General features: G+C 41.1%; 1 protein-coding gene across 2 annotated transcripts in view; it reads left to right on the forward strand.

Moving 5' to 3' along the window:
• Positions 1-23687, forward strand: part of ap4b1 (adaptor related protein complex 4 subunit beta 1) — a 47407-nt gene that overhangs the window by 3067 nt on the left and 20653 nt on the right. For both annotated transcript variants that reach the window (XM_033628347.2, XM_033628348.2), the window contains exons 2-9: positions 484-708; positions 806-936; positions 4497-4644; positions 6798-7083; positions 9940-10038; positions 12352-12463; positions 15128-15211; positions 15436-15539. In XM_033628347.2, coding sequence (XP_033484238.1) covers positions 484-708; positions 806-936; positions 4497-4644; positions 6798-7083; positions 9940-10038; positions 12352-12463; positions 15128-15211; positions 15436-15539 — 1189 coding nt within the window. The remainder of the gene's footprint in view (positions 1-483; positions 709-805; positions 937-4496; positions 4645-6797; positions 7084-9939; positions 10039-12351; positions 12464-15127; positions 15212-15435; positions 15540-23687) is intronic.

Genomic DNA, 23687 nt, shown 5'->3' on the forward strand with positions numbered 1-23687 from the left:
TGTACAGTTTGGTCATTAATGGATGTAGGATGGGACAGTGTCTTGAATCGGATTCAAGCAGCCACCTGGAGCCAGTGCAGGGTGCAGAGGAGAACTTGGGTAGGTTGAAGAGCAGCCAGGCTGCTGCGAGATGTGGTAGTCTAACCTGTGCTGCCTCCTGGACAAAGAATGGACGTATCCTCCAGAATGAATCCGCAGGAGCAGGCTGTCAAGGAGATGTTCACAGGGAAGGACAGCTGAACATCCAGTGTCACAGCCAGGTTTCCGTGTAGTCCGAGTCAGGGGCACCACAGGGTTCTCAGTGGTGATGGAAAGATCAGGGTTGGGAGATGTCTTTACCTGGAAGGATGAGCAGCTCAGTCAGTCGTCATCAATCATCATCAATTTTTAGTTTGTGCAATACTTAAAGACCAAATACCAGCAAACCAAAAACCAATGACATTCCCATCATCCTCTGCTGTACATTGTGTCTCTTTCTCTCAGGGCGATGTCACAGGGTGTGGATGTATCAGGTCTGTTCAGTGAGATGGTAAAAGCGTGTGCCACAGTAGACATAGTCCAGAAGAAACTGGTCTACGTCTTCCTGTGTTCCTATGCCACTTTAAACCCTGAGCTGTCTCTGCTGGTCATCAACACACTGAGGAAAGATTGTCAGGATCCAAACCCCATGGTCCGCAGCCTGGCCCTGAGGAACATGACCAACCTCAGGTGAGGTGCTACATACGTTGACTTCAGTACGAACAGTCACGTCAGCCTGTAGCTGTTGAAATGAATTCGTTTTTGACTGTGTGTCTGTGTGTCCCAGGTTACCCAGTCTGGTGGAGTACGTGGAGCAGCCTCTGACAGCAGGACTGAGGGACAGAGCAGCTTGTGTACGACGAGTGGCCGTGCTCGGCTGGGCCAAACTGCACAACCTCCAACCCAACTCTGAGATAGGTAGGCTGGATGGAAGGCTGTCTTGTCTCTGTTTTTCTTTCTCAATGTCATTTTTTTCCTGTGTTGTTGTACAGCGACGGTTTTGGAGTTCAGAAACAACTTCCCCTGCTTGTAAGGTGTATGGAATAGGGCGGCAGCCATGAAGCATCAAAGCTCCAGCAGTATATGTAGTACTGAGATAAACTTTTTATAAGGATGGGACAATATATGATTTTTGCACAGATCGTAATAAAAAACACATTTAGTCGATCATGGTGAAATTCCATTATTGGGATGATAGTGATTATAGCGCTCAGCAGCACCTAAAGAGACTGTTGGGCAACCAACAATAATAGAGACTCTGCAAAAACAGGTGGTTTTTAGAGTTGTCATTGTCACCGATTGCAAAAAGTAATGGTTAGAAAATGTTTAACATGGATCACATATATAACCCCTATCAGAGCTGACTTTATCTGAGCCTATGGTCCATTAGACTTTACTTAAATTTATTTTATTTTGTTTTATTACTTCTTGTCACTTCATTAACTGACCTGGCTAGCAACATAATCTCCCACTGTTCCATGTAAATAGTTGCTTGTGTGATTTCCTGTTTCAGGAAGATGCAGCTGTTGTCATGTTACAAGCTTGTCTTTCCAAAAAAAGATATAATTAAAAAAAAAAAAAAGAAAAGAAAATGTTTAACATCCTGAGAAGAAAACATTTCTTTGGTCAGAGTGCAGAGTTAGCTGTTAGCATTGAGTGTTCTGGGGTCTCATTTACAACCACTGCGTATGGACAAAAGAAGGCCTGACAGAGGTGTACACCACTTCCCATGCAAAAGTTGTGATCTATAAAAAACCAACTTGATGGCAGAATGTGCACACCTGCAGGGAAACTCTGTCTCTCATTTGGAAACAGGGGAAATTGGCAACGCGGATGGTAAGGTGGTGAATTGAAGCCAAATTGTAGAAACTGAATGTGAGAGGCATCATTATACATATATAATGTCTCTCACACATTTAATTTCGCCTCAAATTACATGTTACTTAAAAATCCACTCAATCATAAACATTTAATCTAGCAAGCGACTTGTGCTAGTGAGCCATAACTTTTCCATGAACACCTTTAAGTTCTAAAAATTATAAGCTTACTCAAATCTCACCCCGAATTCTGCTCAGTATTTCATCATCACTGTCTCACCATCATATTCCCACCCCACGAGCGCAGCAGAGAGGGATGCAACGGATACTCATGGTCAGCGGTGGAGCGCACATCAGATAGCTTCAAATGTTAGTAAAACAGAGCATCAGCAGTTTCCAGTATCTTTCAATACTATAAATTCATATCACCAAGCAAGTATTTAGATAGTTTTTGCGTTAAAATCGCTGCAATGAGTATGATTGTGTGCGCCCACAGCGTACTGGAGACATTTCGGTGGCTGCCACACACTTTTCCCTCTTCAGTCGACTTACTTACATCTTCACCACCTGCATGTATGGATTGAGTGAATTAGTAAAGTCTGGAAATAAGGCCAGCCCCAGTTCTCGCACAATTATTAAATTTTATATCCTCATTTTGAATCCTATAATGCAGGCCAAAATCGCCATAACAGACTTAAATAAATAAATGAATAAATAAATTGCGTTCACCTAGGAAATTTTCATCTTCAGATAATATCCCAGGGTGAGGGATACACTGATTGTCACAGTCATTTTGGCATGGTGTGAAGCAATCAGTCTAAATGCTGTAAACATATAAAGACTGCAGTGACACCGGGCTGTTGCCGTGATTCACCCGGAAAGTCCCATTGATCAGCATGCTCATTTCTATGCATCAGCATTCATGGTGCTTTGCGTTGACCATTTATAGTTGAGTGTGGGCGTGTAGAGGGCAGGATATAAGGCTGGTCCACCTGCAGACAATTTCATGTTGATTTGGGAACTATAAAAAAAAATTGCACACTGTCAGGCATACACACAGTTTTATATATCAGAGTATTTTTTGGCGCACACCATGTTCTGCTTTTGTCCACACATACACTTTTAGTGTGGATCCTACGCACTGTTTTATAAATGAGACCCCTGGATTTCAATAAGGGGGTGCAGACAAACTAGTTGGAGACAAACTACTCCCATAAACATGACTCAAATACAAGTTACTTTCCGTCTCTTTAATTTTTAGGGTGTGTAAAATGATAAAAAAAACAGTACTTGTCAAATGTTTTTTTTTTTTTTTTTTATGAATTACAGCAGATAGGCTAAACAATTAAGGAAGGCCATACTACTGAGATATAAACAATGCTCCACTCTCTATCTCTTCCTCTCTCTTCCTTATCATTACATCAAAGATTAATGTTACACATGAAAAATTAACATAACAACTTTTCTTACCTTAAATATTTGCAATTTACTTCATCGTGCCTGTGGAGGTTAAACTAAGACCTTTCAAAAGTGGAGAGCTCCGTGTTTTTCAGGAGGCACAGCAGCACTTCATCGTGTCACTTTTGTCTTTTTTTAGATTTTGGTATAAAAATTGTGGTCAGCGATTGTCGCAGGAAGCTGCCTCTTGTTCTGGGTTTTGCTCCATCATAATTGCATCGTGGTTAAAGGCAGGTGGTGCTTCTTCAAGGCAGCTGGAAACTTAGTATCTGCACTAGAGGTGCTCCTTGCATGCTCCACCTCCTACACTCAATCTCCACATTTAGAGCAGATAAGTTGTAACAAAGGTGTAAATGTAAATGTAGGTAAGTAATGAGTGGATCACAGGCTCACAAATATATCTGGGTCTAAAAGTTTGTTTTCACTGTCCTCTGCAGTAGCTGCTCCTCTCTTGCATCGACTTGTTCTGATCTGCTCTGATCGGATCGATTGATCTCAAAACTCCACAAAGTGCTGCTGAGGGAAAAAAAGAACTCCCAAAGAGTTCCTCCTGCACTGCGTTCATGGACCCACAAAAACCTCAGAATTTAGAGAGGTAGCAGAGACTGATACACAAGGGCACACAGGTGCAAAATACTGGAAAGATAGCACCCCCCTCACTCCAGTTGTCAGCTACTGCCACACATAGATCCTCATTCTGTGGGAAACACTGAAATGTAATGTAGTTAGAAAAAAAAGTTAGCTAACCTGACATCCAGAAAATAGATTTACTGTGTTAGTCCAACTGGACTTTTAAAATACATGTTAAAGTATAGGTCAGACTGACAGTGTACTAAATGGAACTTCTCAAAGTCAGACTAACACCCAGATAATGCGATTGGGAGTCAGATTACTCCTGCATGTATACAGTCAGTTGGACCTAAACTGGACTAGGCGATCTGCGCATGCTCCCAAGTTTCCACCCAGGGCTTTGACCCCAGACGTTGAATAGCATTAAATGCGTAACAGAAGAAGAACCCAGTAACAACATGGCAAAATCTACATCCAGAGCTGTGCAGACAAGGCGACCCAGTTTATGCTGTGTCAGCTGCCGCCACCACACACACACACACACACACGCATAAAAATGACTGCTCGACTTGAAGAATCTCAGTATATGCATCCACACCATGTCCACAGACCTCTTGTTCATGATTCTTCCAGATGCTGCAGTGGTGAATGAGCTGTACAGCCTGCTAAGGGACCCAGACCCAGTGGTGATGGTGAACTGTCTTCGAGCTCTGGAGGAGATCCTGAGGGAGGAGGGAGGAGTCGCTATTAATAAACCTATCACCCACCACCTCCTCAACAGGTTAGAGCATCAGAGAACTTTGTCACAAAATGAAAACAGTTAAAAAAAAAAAAAAGGTTCTGTTCATGTTGTTGAATGTTACGCTGATTGACGATGCGTCTCCACTTCCTCCCACTGCACAAAAATGAAGCCAAAATGGCTGCTGCCATCTTGCACTGGTGATGTCATCTGGAGCTAGTTACCTCCGGTGTGTCGACTTCCTGCACTTACACCTGTCTGACCCAATTACAAGTTGCGCCATTGATTGCAAGCACAGTGATTGGCACACACAGCTGTCAATCGTGATGTAACCCTCCCCCGTTTTTTTATAGCAAATCAAATAACTAATTAAAACCTAAATTAGCAGAAAAACAAACAGCAGTGTGATAAGAACTACCTGAAATCTAATTTTTGGCAATACTAGTTTGGCCCATTTCCCATCGACTAACATGGAGAGGGCGGGGCTTATGACCTATACTGCTTCACTTCAGGGGAGCTGTCATGTTGTCCAGTTTTATTATACAGTATATGGTTTGGACAGCATTGATTTTATTATTATTTTTTCTATAAATGGCGTTGTGCAACATGGCAATATTGACATAACCAGTGGAGGTAGCTGAAGCCATATTTTTTTTTCCATTTAAGCACACACTCGCAGCAGTCATGATCTTCTAACTTCTTATTTGTTATACTTGCTGTCTTTTATTTCTGTCTAATCTGAGGAGGAGTTGATATGTGACGGGTGTGAGAATGACACTGAGGCTATTTACAGATATGCAGGTATAACCTATTAGTATATTACAACTCTACTCAGTGCCCTCTGAGAGTCAAACAAAATGCTCTGTATGTCACAAACAGTTGAGGTGAACAGCTATAAATGACATTTCATTGTTTGTGTGCTTTAGTAAACATATTCTGTATTTTGTATATAAGCCTTTGTTTTTTTCCCTCATGATTTTGTATTCATTGCACAACTAATGTTAATCTACAGTCTTGAGCCCTTTTCTCTGTGTACAACCATTAGCCATTTATCTACTCAGAGCTAATCAAATCAGCATAGCCGAATTGCTTCCAGTACTTCCTGATAGATTTCAGTTTAAGACAGTGTTACCAGGAAAACATTAGAGGAAAGCATTAGAGGTACGGAGAGCTTTCTAGATGCTTTACATCAAATCACTCAGTTAAAACCACAGGCTGAACATTTCTAGGATATTTCCTTTCCTTTGTGAGATTTTGTCTTCAGCATTCCCAGAGGCACTACTTTCTAGGTTTTGATTTTAACATGAAAAAATATAATTTGAAGATGTCAAGATGATACACAGGTTGTGATGCAAAGTCCATGACCTTTATTTAACAAAGAAGTCAAACTGAGATTAAAACCTCTTTTGCAATTGAGACCTCGCCAAAACAAGGTTAAAGTAGCGGCATCGAACACAAACACGGCAATATCAAATAACAACAGCTACAATAGGTATGTCAAAATACAGTACATGATACAGTGCATTAACCAGGCAGCAGTATTGGGTCTGGAATTTCTTAGTAAATTAAAGCAGCTGCAGCTAGATGTTATTATTTTCTTTATTTTAATTTAAAATCATTTGAAGGGAGAAGGGTCTCAAGTTTGAGCTTGGCCTGCTGATTTTTCCAGGACCAGGGACCGTAGCAGAACAGCCCTGTTTCACCAACCTCTGTGGTGGTAAAAGGCACTTAAAACTGGAGCCATTTGCGTGACCTAAGATTATGGCTGCTTTACAAATATAAAAACTTCTGGCTTAGGTAAATTGGAAATTCAACTGAGATGAGCTCATAGACTCGACTGTGCCAGTGTTGTAACCAGCACAAAGTGAGGGATGACCATTCTACCATGGTGTATAAGGTACGATGATGAGTCCTAAAGCTAGATTTAATAATACACCTCAGGGCTGATTACAATTTGGTGGTTGAAGGTCAAAGGTCAAGTTCACTGCAGCCTCACAAAAGATGTTTTTGGCAATGACCTAAGAATTCATACGCCAATTACAATAAAATTTCACAGAAATGTCTTTTAGAATAAAATGATGCAGTGACGACATTTTTTATCCAAAAGGTCAAAGGTCAGCTTCACTGTTACAATATATTGTTCTTTAAAAACACTTTTCTGGCCATTATCCAACACTGTCAGTCTGTCCTCCCAGGCTCAAGGAGTGTGATGTTTGGGGTCAGTGTGAGGTGCTGAGGATCCTCCAGCGCTACCGACCTCAGTCAGAGGACGAGCTGTTTGACATCCTGTCCCTGCTGGATGCCGCCCTGGTCAGCCCCCACCCCCCAGTCATGGCCGCCACCCTCAGCCTCTTCCTAAGCCTCTGCTCCAGCCTGCCTGCTGTCAGTCTGGCAGCCCTGGAGCGAGTCCGGGGACCCCTGCTGGCTGCCTGTGGGAGCGTGTCCAGAGAGATGAGGTTCACTGCCCTCTGCCACATACAGGTCAGTGTGAATAATTCAAGTTTGGAGGTGGAGGCTGTGAAAGTATTAACAGTGTGTGCAGTTAACGTTCAGGCAACATTTGATACTGTAGACATCTACTGTGTCATGATCTGGCTCACAGTTCAGACAAAGGAGGAGGAAGGGCACACAAAGGGCTGGAGGTCAAAAGTGATACGGTGTATTGAATTAAAGTGGAAGTAGATACGCTTTTAGCTTTAACTTATTTTGATTGTGTGAATGTTGTTTACACAATGTAATAGCTATAGAATAATGACAACCATCTGTGTTTAGATTGGTTTCTTGTGAGCCTTGCTTTCACTTTGCAATTCTGTCTGCCAGCGGGTACAGTCGCCTGGGAAAATGAAACCTTGATTTATGCCACAAAGGAAGCACATCAAACATTGCACAACCAAAACAGGAAGAGGACAGCATGTTTGTTTTCCCCAGTAGCTTTTGGTAGCCATCCCTAATTACCAAAGAGAATCCGTTTTTGCTGTTATTATCCTCAGTGGGGAATGGAGAAGAACCTTAAGTAACTGTGGAAAACAAAATGCAGTGTGTCGTGTGTTGTAAGTGGTTGCCAGCTCTGAGGAAAATAATGGTTTTTATTTTCTTTTGGGCCGTTGTAGTTTTTTCAGCTAGTTTGCTTTTTTTTTCAGCTAGATGTGATGACTGATACTCACTGTGCAAAACAGCTAACCATGCACAGTGGGTCTCATTCATGAAACATAAGCAGAATGAATATGTGTGTGTATTTCAGCATTCATCAGTATGTTAGTAACGCTGATCTTTTTGGAGCTACTAACAAAATCTACACCTGCTTCTGACTGCTGGTAGTGATTGTGTAAATAAGGAATGCACATAAATATTGTTTGTTATTATTTGAAATTACAGTTTTAATTGGTATTGTGCTCTGTTATGTTCACAATACGCAGATGCCTTTGAAACATCAAGTTAAACATGACAGGAGATTAGAAATATGAAACATTAGCTTCATTAGTTGGCATTTAGCAGATCTAAACTACAGATTAGGTTTCCTAAAAATGTGAATGGGGTATTTAAGTCAACGTAATACATGTGTTTTCTACATTTCTGGCATCTTGTTCCCACTTGAATCAGACAGGAGAGAGAACTCCACAAATGTATCTTCTGTTTGAGTGGCGAGGCTGTTAGACTCATGTTACTGACCAAACACTGAGCTATCAGTGATAGCTGTCAGAATATACAGCAATTAAACACTTAATATAACACGTACATCACCTTACCTTCAGTGTTTGCAATTGACTGCCCAAGTGGAGTTTTTTTGCATCAAGTTTCATATTGAACCATTTTCGTTTAACTTCCTGGATGGTTCTTACAACACAGGACACAGAGTTAATGGCATACTTTACCTCCTTTGAGGCCTTCACACCATGAATAATTAAATGATTAAAAAAAAATATATGTGTGTGTGTGTGTGTGTGTGTGTGTATAAACACACACACACACACACACACACACACACACACACATATTATACATACATATAAAATCCCCCTCTCACCCCTGTCCCTTATGGGGGGTGATGATGGTGTGTCTTCCTCACGCTGGGGTCCTGGGAGTTTGAGAGTTCTGCGCAGTATCTTAGCTCTTCTTAGAACTGCGCTCTTCTGGACAGAGACCTCAGATGCTGTACCTGGAATCTGCTGGAGCCACTCTCCCAGTTTGGGGGTCACAGCCCCCAGTTCTCAGATTACCACTGGCACCACTGTTGCCTTTACTCCCCACATCTTTTCTAGCTCCTCTTTCAGCCCTTGGTATTTTTTCAAGCTTCTCATGTTCCTTCTTCCTGATGTTGCTGTCGCTTGCAATTGCTACACATATATATATCTATATATATGTCTTGATATCTATATTCATATGCTCCAGGCGGCCACATGAGGCCACATACGCTCGCTCCTTGCTGAGAGCAACTGAAAAAACATACCAGGGCTGAATTCAATTAATTTTTTTACATTACACTGTGCATTGAGAAACATTGTTTTTGAACTGTTGGACTGTTTGCCCTCGCAGTTTTTCATAAAGTGCTGAACTTTGTTCCATCCTTGCTTGTGAACAACTGAGCCTTTCGAGAATGCACCGTTTATACCAAATCATACTGTTTTTATTAAGTTTTACACAGCTTCCCACCTTTTTGGGAATCAGGGTTGTAAAGCACAAGTGACCAGCAATGTTGTGATGCTATAATTGAAAGACAACATGAAATAGCTAAAAGTCAGTTTTAGCAAATGTAAGTGTGAGCACATCTTTGTAGAGCCTCAGGAAGACTTTTCAAGCAACTAACTCCATGTTTTCCTCGATATCTCAGATGTCAGTTCGAAGGGCTGTCTGACATATGCATCTATTATTGATTCAACCCACTGTATTCTTGTAGCCGGAAACAATTACTGTATATTGTATTATTGCATTGAATATCATCATTTAATATCACTGATTGTCTCGTGTTTTCTCTTTTCCAGTCATGTTTTGATAAACAGTGAAACTTTATTTTGAGAAAGTTATGTATGAGTAAAGTTCACTTTAATCAGTTGTGGATATTGAATTTGGATAAAGTGTGTGTATGTGATATATGATAACACAATTTTTTTTTTTTTACATAAGACCTAAAGCCAATTCTCAAATATTTTCTTTGTCTGACAGCACAACATTGTTTGCATGAGGAAGCTTAAACAAGTGTGTGTGTGTGTGTGTGTGTGTTTGTGTGTGTTTGTGTGTGTGTGAGGCAGTAGACACACAAAGTGTATTATTTGCTGCATCACAGTGTATTTGTGTCTTTGTCAGTGTAAATCTCAAATGATGTCTTCTGTCCTCCTGTAGTTGCTCTTGCGTTCCCTCCCTGGCCTGATGGGGGCGCACTACAAACGTTTTTTCTGCGGGTATGCAGAGCCAGCCTACATCAAGCAAAGGAAGATGCAGGTGAGGCCTGTTTAACTCAGTGTTGCTTCTCTACATTCAGGTCCTTACTGTGACTGCTTTCATGTCTTCTTCTGTATGATGTGCTTTTCCTGCTCTCACCACAACCATGCTGCAATTTGCTGTTTTTGTAAATAAATTAATATTGTCCTAGTGAAACTACAGTTGAAAGAAATGATGCCAAAAACTTCCCTCTTTACCAGACTGTATGTAACCGCATACCTCTGTTTGATGTGCAACAAAAACAAAAAGCTGTAAACAGAGGAAAGCTACATTATTTTTGCGGAGAGAATGTACCTTTTGTGTTTCTGGCCCCAGGCTTACACTGTGCTGTATTCTCCTAGTTAAGATCCATATAGTGAATAACAATAATCGTGATAATAATAATACATGGGATTTATATAACGCTCAAACTCAAAGACGCTTTACAGAGAACAACAACAAAACAAAGAAAGTAAAAACAAAGATGAAATAATCCATAAGAAGGGAAACGATGCAGAGAGGGAGAAGAAGTACACAATTTTGAAGAGGTGTGTTTTGAGGGATTTCTTGAAGGTGGAGAGTGAGGCGGAGTCCCTGATGTCTTTAGGGAGTGAGTTCCAGAGGGTGGGAGCAGCAGTGGAGATGGCCCTGTCCCCCCTGGTGCAGTGGTTAGTCCTGGTGGTGGGTGGGACAGGAGGTTGGCATCAGCAGACCTAAGAGTGTGGGAGGGAGTGTGCTGGTGGAGGACCTCGGAAAGGTAGGGGTGAACCAGATTGTGGGGGGCTTTACAGGTGATGATAAGGAGTTTAAAGTGGATATGCTGGGGGATTGGGAGCCAGTGGAGATTATGAAGGATGGGGGTGATGTGGTCATGGGTGTGGGGGTATGTGAGAAGACAAGCAGCATTATTCTGGATGTCTTGTAGTGAAGCCATGTGATTCTTGATCATCACATAATTCTCAATCCAGTTTTAATGGTTATGAAAAGGCCTGCACCATTTGTACTATTGCGCTTCACCTCTTAGAGTGATATGTTGTTTATGCATTCATGTTTATTCTGTTTGCCATATGTTAATAATGGTTGTAGTCACATTTATGTTTGATACAAATACTGTTGGCACAGATTTTATTAACTGCTGCCTATGTTGATAAATGAGCTGTTTTTGCTTTCTTTGCTCTTAGTTGTCAGATATTCCTTGTCGTGACCTGATGTAACCCTAGATTTGCAAAACTCATGCGAGCTGAAGCTGTTTCAAAACAATCTTGCTGATTTATGGTGTGACAGCTCTGTGGTTAAGGCCTGGTTAGGTTTAGGCACAAAAGCACTTGATTAGGGTTAGGGAAAGATATTGGTTTAGGTTGAAATGATCACTTGAAACAAGGGCTGGGCAATATAGAGAACATAACAATATTTTTGACCAAATATTTCGATATTGATATTATAGTGTATGGTTAACTTATTGTGCTTTCTAACAATATTCACACATTGAGATTTTTAATAAATAATCATCAGTTATGTGGATATAATAACTGAGTGGGTAAATAATAGAACAATCTGGCAAGTTCAGAAAATTCCAACATTTCACTGCAATGCAGCCTTTAAAACAGGAAATGATAACAATTATAATATTGCCAAAATGACCCGAGAATGAATCTGATGAATGAGTGAATTAAGTCATTTTTCAGGGGTTGTGACACAAAAATGTATCCACTGATTAACAGATGTTTCTTTCACTGTGTAAGTCTATGGGAAAAAAGTCCTTTTGGGTCACACATCACAAAAGTAGTTCCACTGCTCGGCCAAAGAAAGAATTGGCTTCAAAGTCCAGCACCCTTCCTGGTGGCCTGCAGTGAACATGGAACATTAAAATTTGGTTGGAGTTTTTGTGAATCTGGGGTCTAGACACAATCATTATTCATCAAGTGGGGTAACATAAGTGTGGGTTGCAGGGACCGTTGTGGTTTCATGGTTCCGCCTTGTTGCAGTGCTATGCATAGTGGTTATTCAATCCAGGCAACTAATTTGTCATTTAGCCCTTTTAAAATGACTGTGTTTCATCATTTGTTTTAAGTTTTTCTCATGTTATTCTATTTCTCCCCTTTCCAGAAATCACACACACACTCATGCATGTAAACTTATGATAAAGGGGTTGTCCTGTACATCCTGTCAAGCCACTTGTTCAGCAATAAGGTTTTCCTAATTGGAGCTGTAGTGTAATACTAAATCTCTGGAATGCCCCTTTAACATGCACTGATATCCACAGTTACTACCCAGTATTGCCAGTAACAGTCCAGTACTTAAATAATAGTAATGTTAATACTGTTGTGTTTGCAGGTGCTGGTTGAGCTGGTTAATGATGAGAATGTAGCAATGTTACTGGACGAGCTGAAAGGATACTGCACTGATGTCAACACTGACACTGCCCAAGCTGCAATCTCAGCTATAGGTAAACACACACACACACACACACACACACACACACACACACACACACACACAGACCCACACGCAGACTCAAACTTAGGGATGTCACTGGTTAACCGTTAATTGGTTAACTGCCAAGAATATTTTTGACTGGTTACACATGTCAATCTAAAGGTAAATTTTGCTGCTCTTCAGTTTACTGCACTGCGCACCATCCAGGTCTGGTAGGAGCTAGCTAGTGGCGCCGCTCATTTGGCATCTACCGCTAGTAACAGCATCACGATCCAACAGCGTTGTTGTGGAAATATTGTGACTGCCCTCTGGTCTCCCCTTAGGTTGCCCTAGTGAGTAAGCGGCTCGATTTTGAGCTGTAAACCCCCTTTAAGTTAACTATGTTATCACTGTTGGCTGTGTCAGTGTCAGTGTGTGAAGCATCAATGTCTTCACAATGATGAATTCAATTGGTTTTCGTAGCCTTATAATTATGCTTTTACATATATATATATATATATATATATATATATATATATATATAGCAAGAGCCTTGCTTTAGAGAGGTCGCCATCTTGTGCCGCCATGTATGTAAGGCACCCGAGCAGACAATCCAGCCAGCCAGAGAACGCGTTTCGCGTGTATAAATCAACCAACGAAGACAGCGGAAGGAAGGAAGAAGGAGGAGGAAACAGCAGAGAGTGTTAGTAGTTCGTCGATAGAGAGTAGTGAAAAATTTTTTTAGTTATAAAGTTTGTGAATGGACCACACTTACCACGCAACAGGAGAGAATGAACCCGAACCGTCATCTGCGAGGAAAAGAAGACGCAACTACACTCCTTGTGATGCACTCTCTGCTGCGCTTTTCCTCCTGATGATATATCTCCCCAACGATGGTAGCAGTAGCACCGAATCCCATTCTGTGCATTCAGCCTCTCTTCTCGCCCACTCAGCATCAAACACATGGAGTTCCTCATCTGTATGCTCCGGCTCAAACAGGTATGGCTCTGGATCTGTGTCCACTACAAGAAACTCTTCAAAATCACGTTCAAAGTCGTCCATTGCAGCTGCTATAGTCCGGAGATATTGCTAGGCTAAATGAACAGCTGAGCTCTGTTTACCGGCTACGCTGTCAGTCAGCGTGCGGGCTAGAGATTGAGCAGAGAGGGGAGGGGGGTCCCCACTCGGGATGGTAAACGAGTATGTGTGTAAAGTTATGAAGTGTGTCTGTTACGCCAGAAGAGTCAGAGTTTGGGACGGAGTGGAGTGTTACCGGAGTTTCTGGAGTGCTCAAATAAACGGGCCTTTTTCCCGAACGCTCCTCTGGTCTCCTGTTCGTGAGGGATTCATTACAATATAGCAACATGGCTTAGATTTCTAAATAAACATTCACCTTGTTGCTAGATAGACCTACTCCTGAAAAAGTTGTGCGCAAGACTTTTTGTCCCTACGAGGCCACCGTCATTTACTCGACGGGAGGGGTGATCGAGTGAGCCCTGCAATCTAGAATTTGACCACTGATGTCACTGTTTTCAACCCATTTTACACACTGGCCCTTTAACTTTTTTAGCCCATAGCACTGGTGCTACAGAGGGTGATAATTTTGTAGCACAGGCCAGAAAGTTTGTAGCGACAATATGCGTAATATTGTGCTTTTAAGACCATTTTTATTGGTGTAATTTTGCTGTTTTTAGACCATTTTTTAAACTTATATAATGATAATAAAGGCATAATGATGCAAGTACACCCTTTTAAAGAGAAATAAACATTCATTTAACAAGAATATTTACAAATGCAAAAAAAGAAAATTTAAATATCCGAAATAACACGTAAAAATACCAAAATAAATAAATAAAGACCTTATAAATACACAAAAATAGACTGTCAGTCTCTCACTCTCAGGTGTGCAGTTAAGTTGGTCATATTCGCTCTTTTTGTTGAGATGGTTTTAGAACTAACCCAGCATACAGGCTCATCAAATTACTGGGCTCCGCTCTGTCATTTGGTTTAAATCCCAAACACTCCCACACAGGGGCCATGGCATTTGGTTTAGGAACAAGTTCCCTGTCTTTCTCTTACGCTCAACTCTCTGTTTTTTTCTTGGCCTCGTCTCCATCTCACGAAGATCGCAATGTGTGTGTGTGTGTAGCCCATAGCCCTGCCTTCCCCACAGAGTCATATATGTCGCACTGTACATACAACCGCAAGGCGGTAATTCTAGTGTTTTCTTAAAAGTCAACCAGTCAGTTAATGGTTAATGGGTGTTGGTCTTTTGAAAACACAATTACCTGAAACTGACATCCTCAGTCATACTATTATGTGGCAGTGTAATGCATGTCCCTGCATACAATGTCTTGTTTACCATGTCTTTATCACAAGACAAACACTTTCAGGCAGCCATTTTTTTCTTTTTTTTCTAGCTCTCAGTCCACGCAGTGCTTGTATATTCATTTTCCGTCTAACTCCATTTCCCTGTAATGCAAATGTCAACATTATCCTCATCACGTGTTGAAGAGTAACTAGAGAATAATGAGGAAAGCAGTCAGCACCCTCAGCTTTGACACAAGGTCACAAAGAACAAGTGAAAAATCAATTTTTAAATTCTCATCACTCAGTAGTGTGGTTGATAGATTTTCTATGGTTAAAGTCACAGTCTCACTCATAACCTGTGTATCCCTGTGTGGATTGGGTGTAGGTCGTATTGGACGGAGCTACAGCGACAGGTGTCTGGAGATACTTACTGGACTGCTCGGGCTCAAACAGGAGCACATCACTTCTGGTAAATCCCCTCCCCCCACACTCATATACATTACGTACATACTATAAATACATACCATACATACCATACACATGTTACCGTAGTCTGTCACGATGCAGCTGCATTTGTTTAACTCACAACAATCGTCACACTCACTCTGTCTCTCTCCGATTATCTCTCTCTCTCTCTCTCTCTCTCTCTCTCTCTCTCTCTCTCTCTCTCTCTCCCCTACCCCCACGCCTCAGCGGTGGTGCAGACAATGCGTGACCTGGTCTGGGTGTGTCCTCAGTGTAGCGAAACTGTGTGTTTGGCTCTGGAGGGCTGCGAGGAGACGCTGCAGGATAGCCAGGTCAGACCAGAGCCAACACTGCTGCCACACCTGCATACTGCTGGGATGTAAAAATGTTACCATGTCATAAAACATTCACATCCTTTACATCAGGTTCTCCCCTGGCATTGATTAAACACCTAAAAAATAATTTCTGCTCACCAATACTACATTTTTTTACTCATGAAAAACAGCCCCTCATGCCTTAGATGTTACTCGACACCTTTGCCTCATTTAGTATACATAGATCTATGAAAACATGAGTCTTTTGCTTATCAAACAGCTAATGATTTGTTGCTTATGTTGAATAAACCCTGTTCCCAATTACAGCTCTGACCATAGACTGTAAAATAATCTCCACAGGAGCAGTGACGTCACCCATTGGTTTGTGAACTCACGTTTTAAAGCTTCAAGTTTGACATTTTATTTGTCGCCATCTAGGATTTTTGGAGCTAGAAGTGACCATATTTGGGCATGAGTGGGGTATGGGGCATTTACAGCTATGGTTAATTGTGATAGTGCTAATGCTAATTTTCACAAGTTAAAATCAGGCTTAAAACCATTTAAACAAAATATACTTACCGGAAAAACTAAATAGAGGGTCTTTCAGTACAACCTTAATGCTTAAAGGGAAATTTCGGTTTATTTCAACCTGTCTCCTATCGTCCTAAATTTTTTTCAAGTGACTAATGACATAAAAATAGTAGTTAGCATGTTAGCCGTTAGCCTAGATACAGCCAGGGCGCATAGTAGCATCAGACTTGTTAAAACATAAGTGTACGGGCATACTTCAAGTGCAAAGTTAGTCCACTAAACAAGCTTTTTTTCCACAAAGACCGCCTCATATCGTTAGGATAAATGTCAGAGAACATATAGAAAACGACATGTAAACGTGTTGTCTTACCTTACCGGTGTGCTGCCATGTTTTTTTACCATCTAGCTCTGCTTTTCAAAGCGCGGCTGAAATATGGCCAGCTTTTTATAAAGCCCAGCTGGATACTACTCCAGGTGGAGGTGTCTCGTCCTCGGTCACACCCAGACCTTGAAAATAAGGCTGCAACCGGTCCCATTCCTTGCAACAGAGGCATTCCTCTTCTGTGGGCACTGGGGCACAGCATCCACAGGTACACCACCAATCTCCAGAGCTACGCAGCCTTGCAGCAGCCATTCCTCCTCTCTCGTCCTCTACCTGTTGCGCCTCTCTCTCGCCAGAATACACTGACGAAGAGCTTCGTGAAATTGAAGAACGGAGCAGGAGAGAGAGAGAGGCGAGGACGAGACACCTCCACCTGGAGTAGTATCCAGCTGGGCTTTATCTAGAGCTCGCCATATTTCAGCCGCGCTTTGGAAAGCAGAGCTAAATGGTAAACAAACATGGCAGCACACCGGTAAGGTAAGACAACACGTTTACATGTCGTTTTCTATATGTTCTCTGACATTTATCCTAACGATATGAGGCGGTCTTTGTGGAAAAAAAGCTTGTTTAGTGGACTAACTTTGCACTTGAAGTATGCCCGTACACTTACGTTTTAACAGGTCGGACGCTACTATGCACCCTGGCTGTATCTAGGCTAACGACTAACATGCTAACTATTATTTTTATGTCACTAGTCACTTGAAACAAATTTAGGACGATAGGAGACAGGTTGAAATAAACTGAAATTTCCCTTTAAAGACTTTCTTAGGTGACCAGAATGTTACAATGTTACAAAAACACACAGAAACAGAGACCGCGACAGCTACAACTTTACTGTTTGAATCTAGGGTTCCTCCATGGTTACATTACCTAACCACCATTGTTGATGTGATAGCAGCTGTCAATGGACAGCACCCAACTGTCAGTTAAAGCGATCAAGTCCCTAATTTGCTAAATTTTAAAACTTAACATTTAAAAGGGTGAGTTATATTCACTCCCACACAGTTGTCACAACGCTGACATTAGCTACAGAGAACAAAACCATTTTTTGTACCAGGCTGTAAGTGTGTTTATTTCTGCTGTAAAGTTGGGCATTTTAACATGGGGGTCTATGGGGATTTTCTCGCTTTTGAAGCCAGCCTCAAGTGGCCATTTAAGGAACTGCAGTTTTTAGTACTTCGCTTTGGCTTTTGTTTTCAGCCCTCAAGGTTGTCACTTGGCTCTGACAAGTTAAAATGAAAGTGAAACCTAGCTGGCAAAACAGGGCTTCTCCTCTAACACCCGTCGTTTCATTCATAGCATTGTGGGACTGGTTCATTAGGTTTGTAGCAAACCCTGGAAGTCAGGATCTATGTTTATGAGACTGTCTCTATTGCATTGTAGTTCCAAGGCAGAAATGCTCAGTCATGGTGTAGACTACTTATTCACTCATGATATATATTGTAACATATAAAAAACATCATGTGTTCATGTTTACAAGGTTAAAAACCTGATTTCCACTGGTGTGGGTCTGTAAGTGAAAGTAGTAGTACCACCATGTATAAATCCTGCAATCCAAATACTACTTGGTGAAAGTATTATCAACAAAATAAACTTAAAATTTCAAAAGTACAAGTTCTCATTTTGCAGAAAGCTGCCTTTTAGAGTGGTATTTTATGGTATATATTAAATATTAAAGGCCCTGAAAAAGTATTTTTTCAATTATCTTCTGTGACAAGTGATAGTGTCTTACCTGAACAAACAGTTTTTTTTGCCAAAGTTGCAACAGTTTGGTTATTTTACAGGAAAGGTTTTGTTCTATCTAGTGGTTAGTTTCTGCTCTTCTCACTGGTTTTAAATTGAGTGGGGCTCAGCTGAAAAAAGGTCATGTATAGCATTGTAGTTTGTAGTGATTTTACACTTCATTGTTGATCAAGTTCAATTCAAATTTGATTAACACAAACCATAACACCCAGTTCAGAATTCCTTGATGTTACAGTAATTAGATTGTTTATTAATAGAAGCCTAATTGCTTCATTTTTGTCTCTAATAATCAGTTTTTAGTTACCAACAAGTCTGTACAGGTCTGTATGTCTGTTTCCCCCACTACAATGCTTCTTGTGATTCTTGCAAATCAAAACTGGACTTATGGTAAGAACAGTAATTGGGTAAATGTACTGAGTAACTTTCCAGCAGTGCTTCAGGAGCACTGTCCTTTAACAGGACAGCTCAGGGTTAAAATGACTGCGTCAGCAGGCATCCACCCTGCTGAAATGGCCTTGAGAAGTACACTGAAGGCCTGCCAGCTTTACACCTCCTGCTCTGCAGCAGATACTTTCTGATTAGGTTTTAGCAATGGGGTAATGTTAAGTTTGCAAGTAAATGTATGTGTTTCACTCTTTGCTGTTCTCTGCTTTCTATTTGTTCTCTTTATCTTTTTTTCAAGGATGTTGACATGTTTCCATCCCCTTTCACTCTTTTGTTATTATTTCAGCATTTCTTACTCAGCGTGTTTGCATGCAGATTATAATTTGATTACTGTACATAAACAGGTTATATTGTGTATGTGGTTCTCGGTAAACCAGTATATGACTATGTGTGTGATTTTCATATCCACTAGCATGTTTGGCAACCTACAGGCTAATAAGGAAATTAGACAATGGTATAAAGAAAGACAAGGAAACTTCATCGGAAGTTATAATTTTTATGTTGATGAATTAGCAGATCAACAAACATGAAAGCTGTTTTCCAATAAACCAAAAATCATATATTCTCTCCTCCACCATCACAAGTCCTGCTTCTGTTTAAATAGGGAAACACTACTTTGCATTTGATTTGACCATGTGATCTTTGTGGCACATTTTCATAAGCAAAGCTCAGAAACCAGACTAAGGTTTGTTGGGAGATTATCTAAGTAATATATGTCTGTCATGCTCGCTGTAATTTTGACATTAATTGCACAAAGACAACTCAATTATGGCATTTACACTCAAGCATGGCCTTAATCTGGTTATTATGTAGCTATGTGTGTATGTGCAAACAGTCTCTACCGCTTTGTGCTTCTCTTTTTGTTGTTGTTCATCTGCTTCAGTCTGCACTGGTGGAAGAAGCATTTAGATATTTTACTTAAAGGTACAGTTCACCCCAAAATCAAAAATACATATTTTCCCCTTTACCTGTAGTGCTATTTATCAGTCTAGATTGTTTTGGTGTGAGTTGCCGAGTGTTGGAGATATCAGCCATAGAGATGTCTGCTTTCTCTCCACTATAATGGAACTAGATAGCATTCAGCTTGTGATGCTTAAAGCACCAAAAAAATACATATGAAAAACTCAACAGCAATGTTTCTATCCAGAAATCATGACATGGTTACTCAGGATAATCAATAGACCTTCTCGTGAGCAGTTTTATTAAGGAACTGTTTTCTTTCTACCAAACTACACCCGTCAACTGTATCACTGCACAGAAGGAAGCGTGCATCTATTCACCAATGAGAGGTTTGTGCTCATGACAGCGCAATTTGTAAACATTAATGGTGTCCTTCTTGGCTGAGCTGTAACATTAGGTAGCTTAGTGGTGCTAGGTGAGCTAGCAGTAGATGCACTCTTCATCCTGCACGGTGATACAGTTGATGAGGGTAGTTTGGTGGAAAGAATATAGGTCCTGTGTGAAACTGCTCACAACAAGGGCTGTGGGTTATCTTGAGTAACTGGGTCATGATTTGTGGAAACAGCACTACAAGGTCAAACAAAAATATGTATTTTAGATTTTGGGGTGAACTGTCCCTTTAAGTAAAAATAGCAATACCTGAATATAAAAATACTCCATTCAAAGTAAAAGTTATGCATTTAAAATGTTACTTCAGTAAAAGTATCATCAAAATGTGACTGGTGGACTTCCGGTTGAGCGGCCATGGAGGCAACATGCTAATCCCGCAGCTCCTTCAAGCTAATTTCTAAAGCCCCAGTTACTTGGTCAGATAACATTGTAAATTGGTATAATTAGTTGTAGGGGCATATAACATGCCTAGGATACAGCAGAAAAAGCCGGGACAAGGTAGAGACTCGAGACAATACCCCGTGACCGACAAGTCTCTCGAAGAAGAAACTAGCGCTAGCATTAGCACTAGCCAGCTTGCTACAGAGGGACTAAGCGAGGAAGAAAACATGGCAAACTTGGACGTGATTCTCCAAGAATTGAGAGAGTTTCGCAAAGAGAATGGAGACACGTTGAAGGACATTAAGGAAGAGATTAACAAGACTAACAACAGGATTGATGAGGCAGAAGTGCGAATCGCCGAGGCGGAAGAGCGAGTACAAGGAGTGGAGGGAGCGATACTGGAGATGCTTAAACGACAGACTCACCTGGAGGCAAGGTTAACCGATTAGGAGGGCCGAGCCAGAAGGGACAATATTAGGATCCACGGTGTCTGCGAAGGGGCTGAAGATAACACAGCCTCTGTGATTTCCTTTGTCGAAACGCTACTGAAAGAAAACCTGGACCTTCCGCCCTCCACAGACCTGCGCATCGAAAGGGCACACCGGGCTCTGGGTCCCCGACCTCCACATGACGCACCGCCGAGATCGATTGTGGTCAAGTTTGCTAGCCACCGCTCCAAAGAGGACAACGTGAAGACAGCCTGGCAGAAACGTGGGTTTGTTTACAAAGAGAAAAGAGTGATTATAGATCATGACTATGCTCCGGAGGTGTTGAAAAAACGCAAGGATTATGCAGAGGCAAAACGGGTGCTGAAGGAGAAAAAAATAAAATTCCAGACGCCATTCCCAGCCATACTGAGAGTATTTTTTCAAGACGAAACTAAACTCTACAACTCGGCCGAGGAGGCAACCATGGATATGGCAGCAAAGGGACTACCTGTGAAAGTGTTCAAGCCGCCGGAGAGCTGGGAGGAGAAAATCAAGCGCCTAATGTGGCACACGTCTCTCCGGGGAAAAGACGCTGAGACAGCCGCAGCGCACATGGGTTATAAGGAGAAGCTGGACGCTTTCAGGAGAAAGTAACTGACTTTGTCTCTGCAGCAGGAGCAGAAGAAAGTGACTTTGCCATCTAGAGTAAATTCTTGTGGATAAAAGAGACTGGGTCCGAGCAGGTTAATGATTTTGACTGTCAAAACCATTATTTTGTTAATTGATTGTTTTTTTCCAAACGTATCTGAGAAAGTCGGGTTATAATGTGCTTACGTTTCCGCTGAATATTGGACTCTGTCTCCTAGGTATGCATTCTGATTTAAATAATCTATTATGGGGGCAATAGTTATTATGCAGTACCGCTCATTTTCTCTTTTTGAGGGCCCTCTACCCCTTATGGGAGAGGAAGGAAATCCCTCAGAGCCGTCGGGACATCACGGCCACAACAGGGTCATAAAAAAGACTCCATCTCAGGGAGTCATTTCAGTGTTGTATATGTTTTTATTTTCAACAGTATGTTCAAAGCTCCAAAGTTTTAGTTCATGTTGGAGCTATGTGTTTTGTTTGTGTAGCATTTAGGGTAAGGTTACTTTAGAGACAGGCTGGGTGACAATACCAAAAAAGTACAATGAATACAGACATAATTAAAGTAGTGTCATATAACGTAAATGGCATTCTCAGTCCTATCAAGAGGAGTAAAATTTTGAATAAACTGAAAAGGGACAAGGTGGGAATCGTGTTCCTACAGGAGACAGATTTCTCTGAACCAGACCACGCAAAACTGAAGAGAAGGGGATTTAATAAGGTCTTTTCAGCCTCTTACAAATTCGGCGCAAGACGGGGGGTTTCAGTACTGATATCAGAAAGATTTATTTTTGAAGTAAAGTTTGAAATTAAAGATGGGGAGGGAAGATACATTATGGTGGGTTGATTAATGGAAGGAACAGAAGTTACTTTTCTGAACGTCTATGCGCCTCCTGGGGCAAATTGGTCCTTCTATAAACAAATTTTTGACTTAATGCTATCTAAAGCCCAGGGCCTCGTGATATGTGGAGGAGACTTAAACATTAGATTAAACCCCAGTTTAGACTCTTCACGTTGGAGCTCCTCCCAAAACAGTTCACTTAGCAAAAAAATCAACAGCATAATGCTTGAATCAGGTATAATTGATGTTTGGAGGGAATTCCAAAACTAAAGACTACACCTGTTATTCAAATCCCCACTCTGCCTACTCCTGAATTGATTATTTTTTGATGTTTTACAAGGATGTGCATTTGGTTAAAACTTGCAGTATAGGAGTAATGGATGTATCAGATCATTGCCCAGTTCAGATGGAAGTACTACTCAACTGTAAAAAAAGGATTACATCTTGGAGATTAGATAACTCTATTCTAAATGGGAAGATGAAGGAGGAGCTGAGGGCTGAAATAGAAAAATATGTGGAAGAAAATGACAACGGAGAGGTCTCTCCCTCCATCCTATGGGATGCTTGCAAAGCAGTGTTACGGGGGAAAATAATTGCTAAGACAACTGCATTAAAAAAAAGCAAACAACAGGAACTTATTGATTTTGAAGCAAAATTAAAAGATTTACAAAGGAAACATAAAACAACATTGGATGCAAACCTGGAAAAGGAGATGCATCAGATAAAAACTAAAATAAATAACAACCAATCAAGAGACATACTTAAAAACTTAATGTTTGTTAAGCAAAAGTACTACGAAGTGGGTAGCAAATCAACTAAATTATTGGCGTATAAAATAAAGAAGCAGCAAACAGAGAGGAATATTTATAAGATTAGAGACTCAAGTGATGGTAGTATAAAATATGACTTAAATGATATCAGTCAGTGTTTTGAAATTTATTACAAAAATTTATATACCCAACCAGGATTGGAAAACAAGAATCTAAGAGACCTCCTGCTTGAGGGGCTAAACCTCCCAACAGTGTCTGAGGCTCAAAACAAATCTCTGTGTGCACCAATAATGGCAGAGGAACTGAACAGGGCAATTTCCAACCTTAAATCTAACAAAAGTCCAGGGCTGGATGGATACACATCTGAGTGGTATAAGGTACTGAGGGAACCTTTGACACCCCTGCTGCTTGGGACATTCAATTGGGTGCTGCAGGGGGGAGACCCTCCCCCCTCCTGGGAGAGGCAGTAATTACAGTTATCCCCAAACAGGGAAAAGATAGGCTGGACTGTTCAAATTATAGACCTGTGAGCCTTTTAAATCAGGATTACAAAATTTTTGCATCAATATTAGCTAAACAACTGGAACGAATTCTGCCTGAAATCGTACACCTGGATCAAACAGGCTTTATTAAACAGCGGCAAACTCAAGA

This window comes from Epinephelus lanceolatus, chromosome 8 (assembly GCF_041903045.1).
Source record: "Epinephelus lanceolatus isolate andai-2023 chromosome 8, ASM4190304v1, whole genome shotgun sequence".
Lineage (NCBI taxonomy): Eukaryota > Metazoa > Chordata > Actinopteri > Perciformes > Serranidae > Epinephelus > Epinephelus lanceolatus.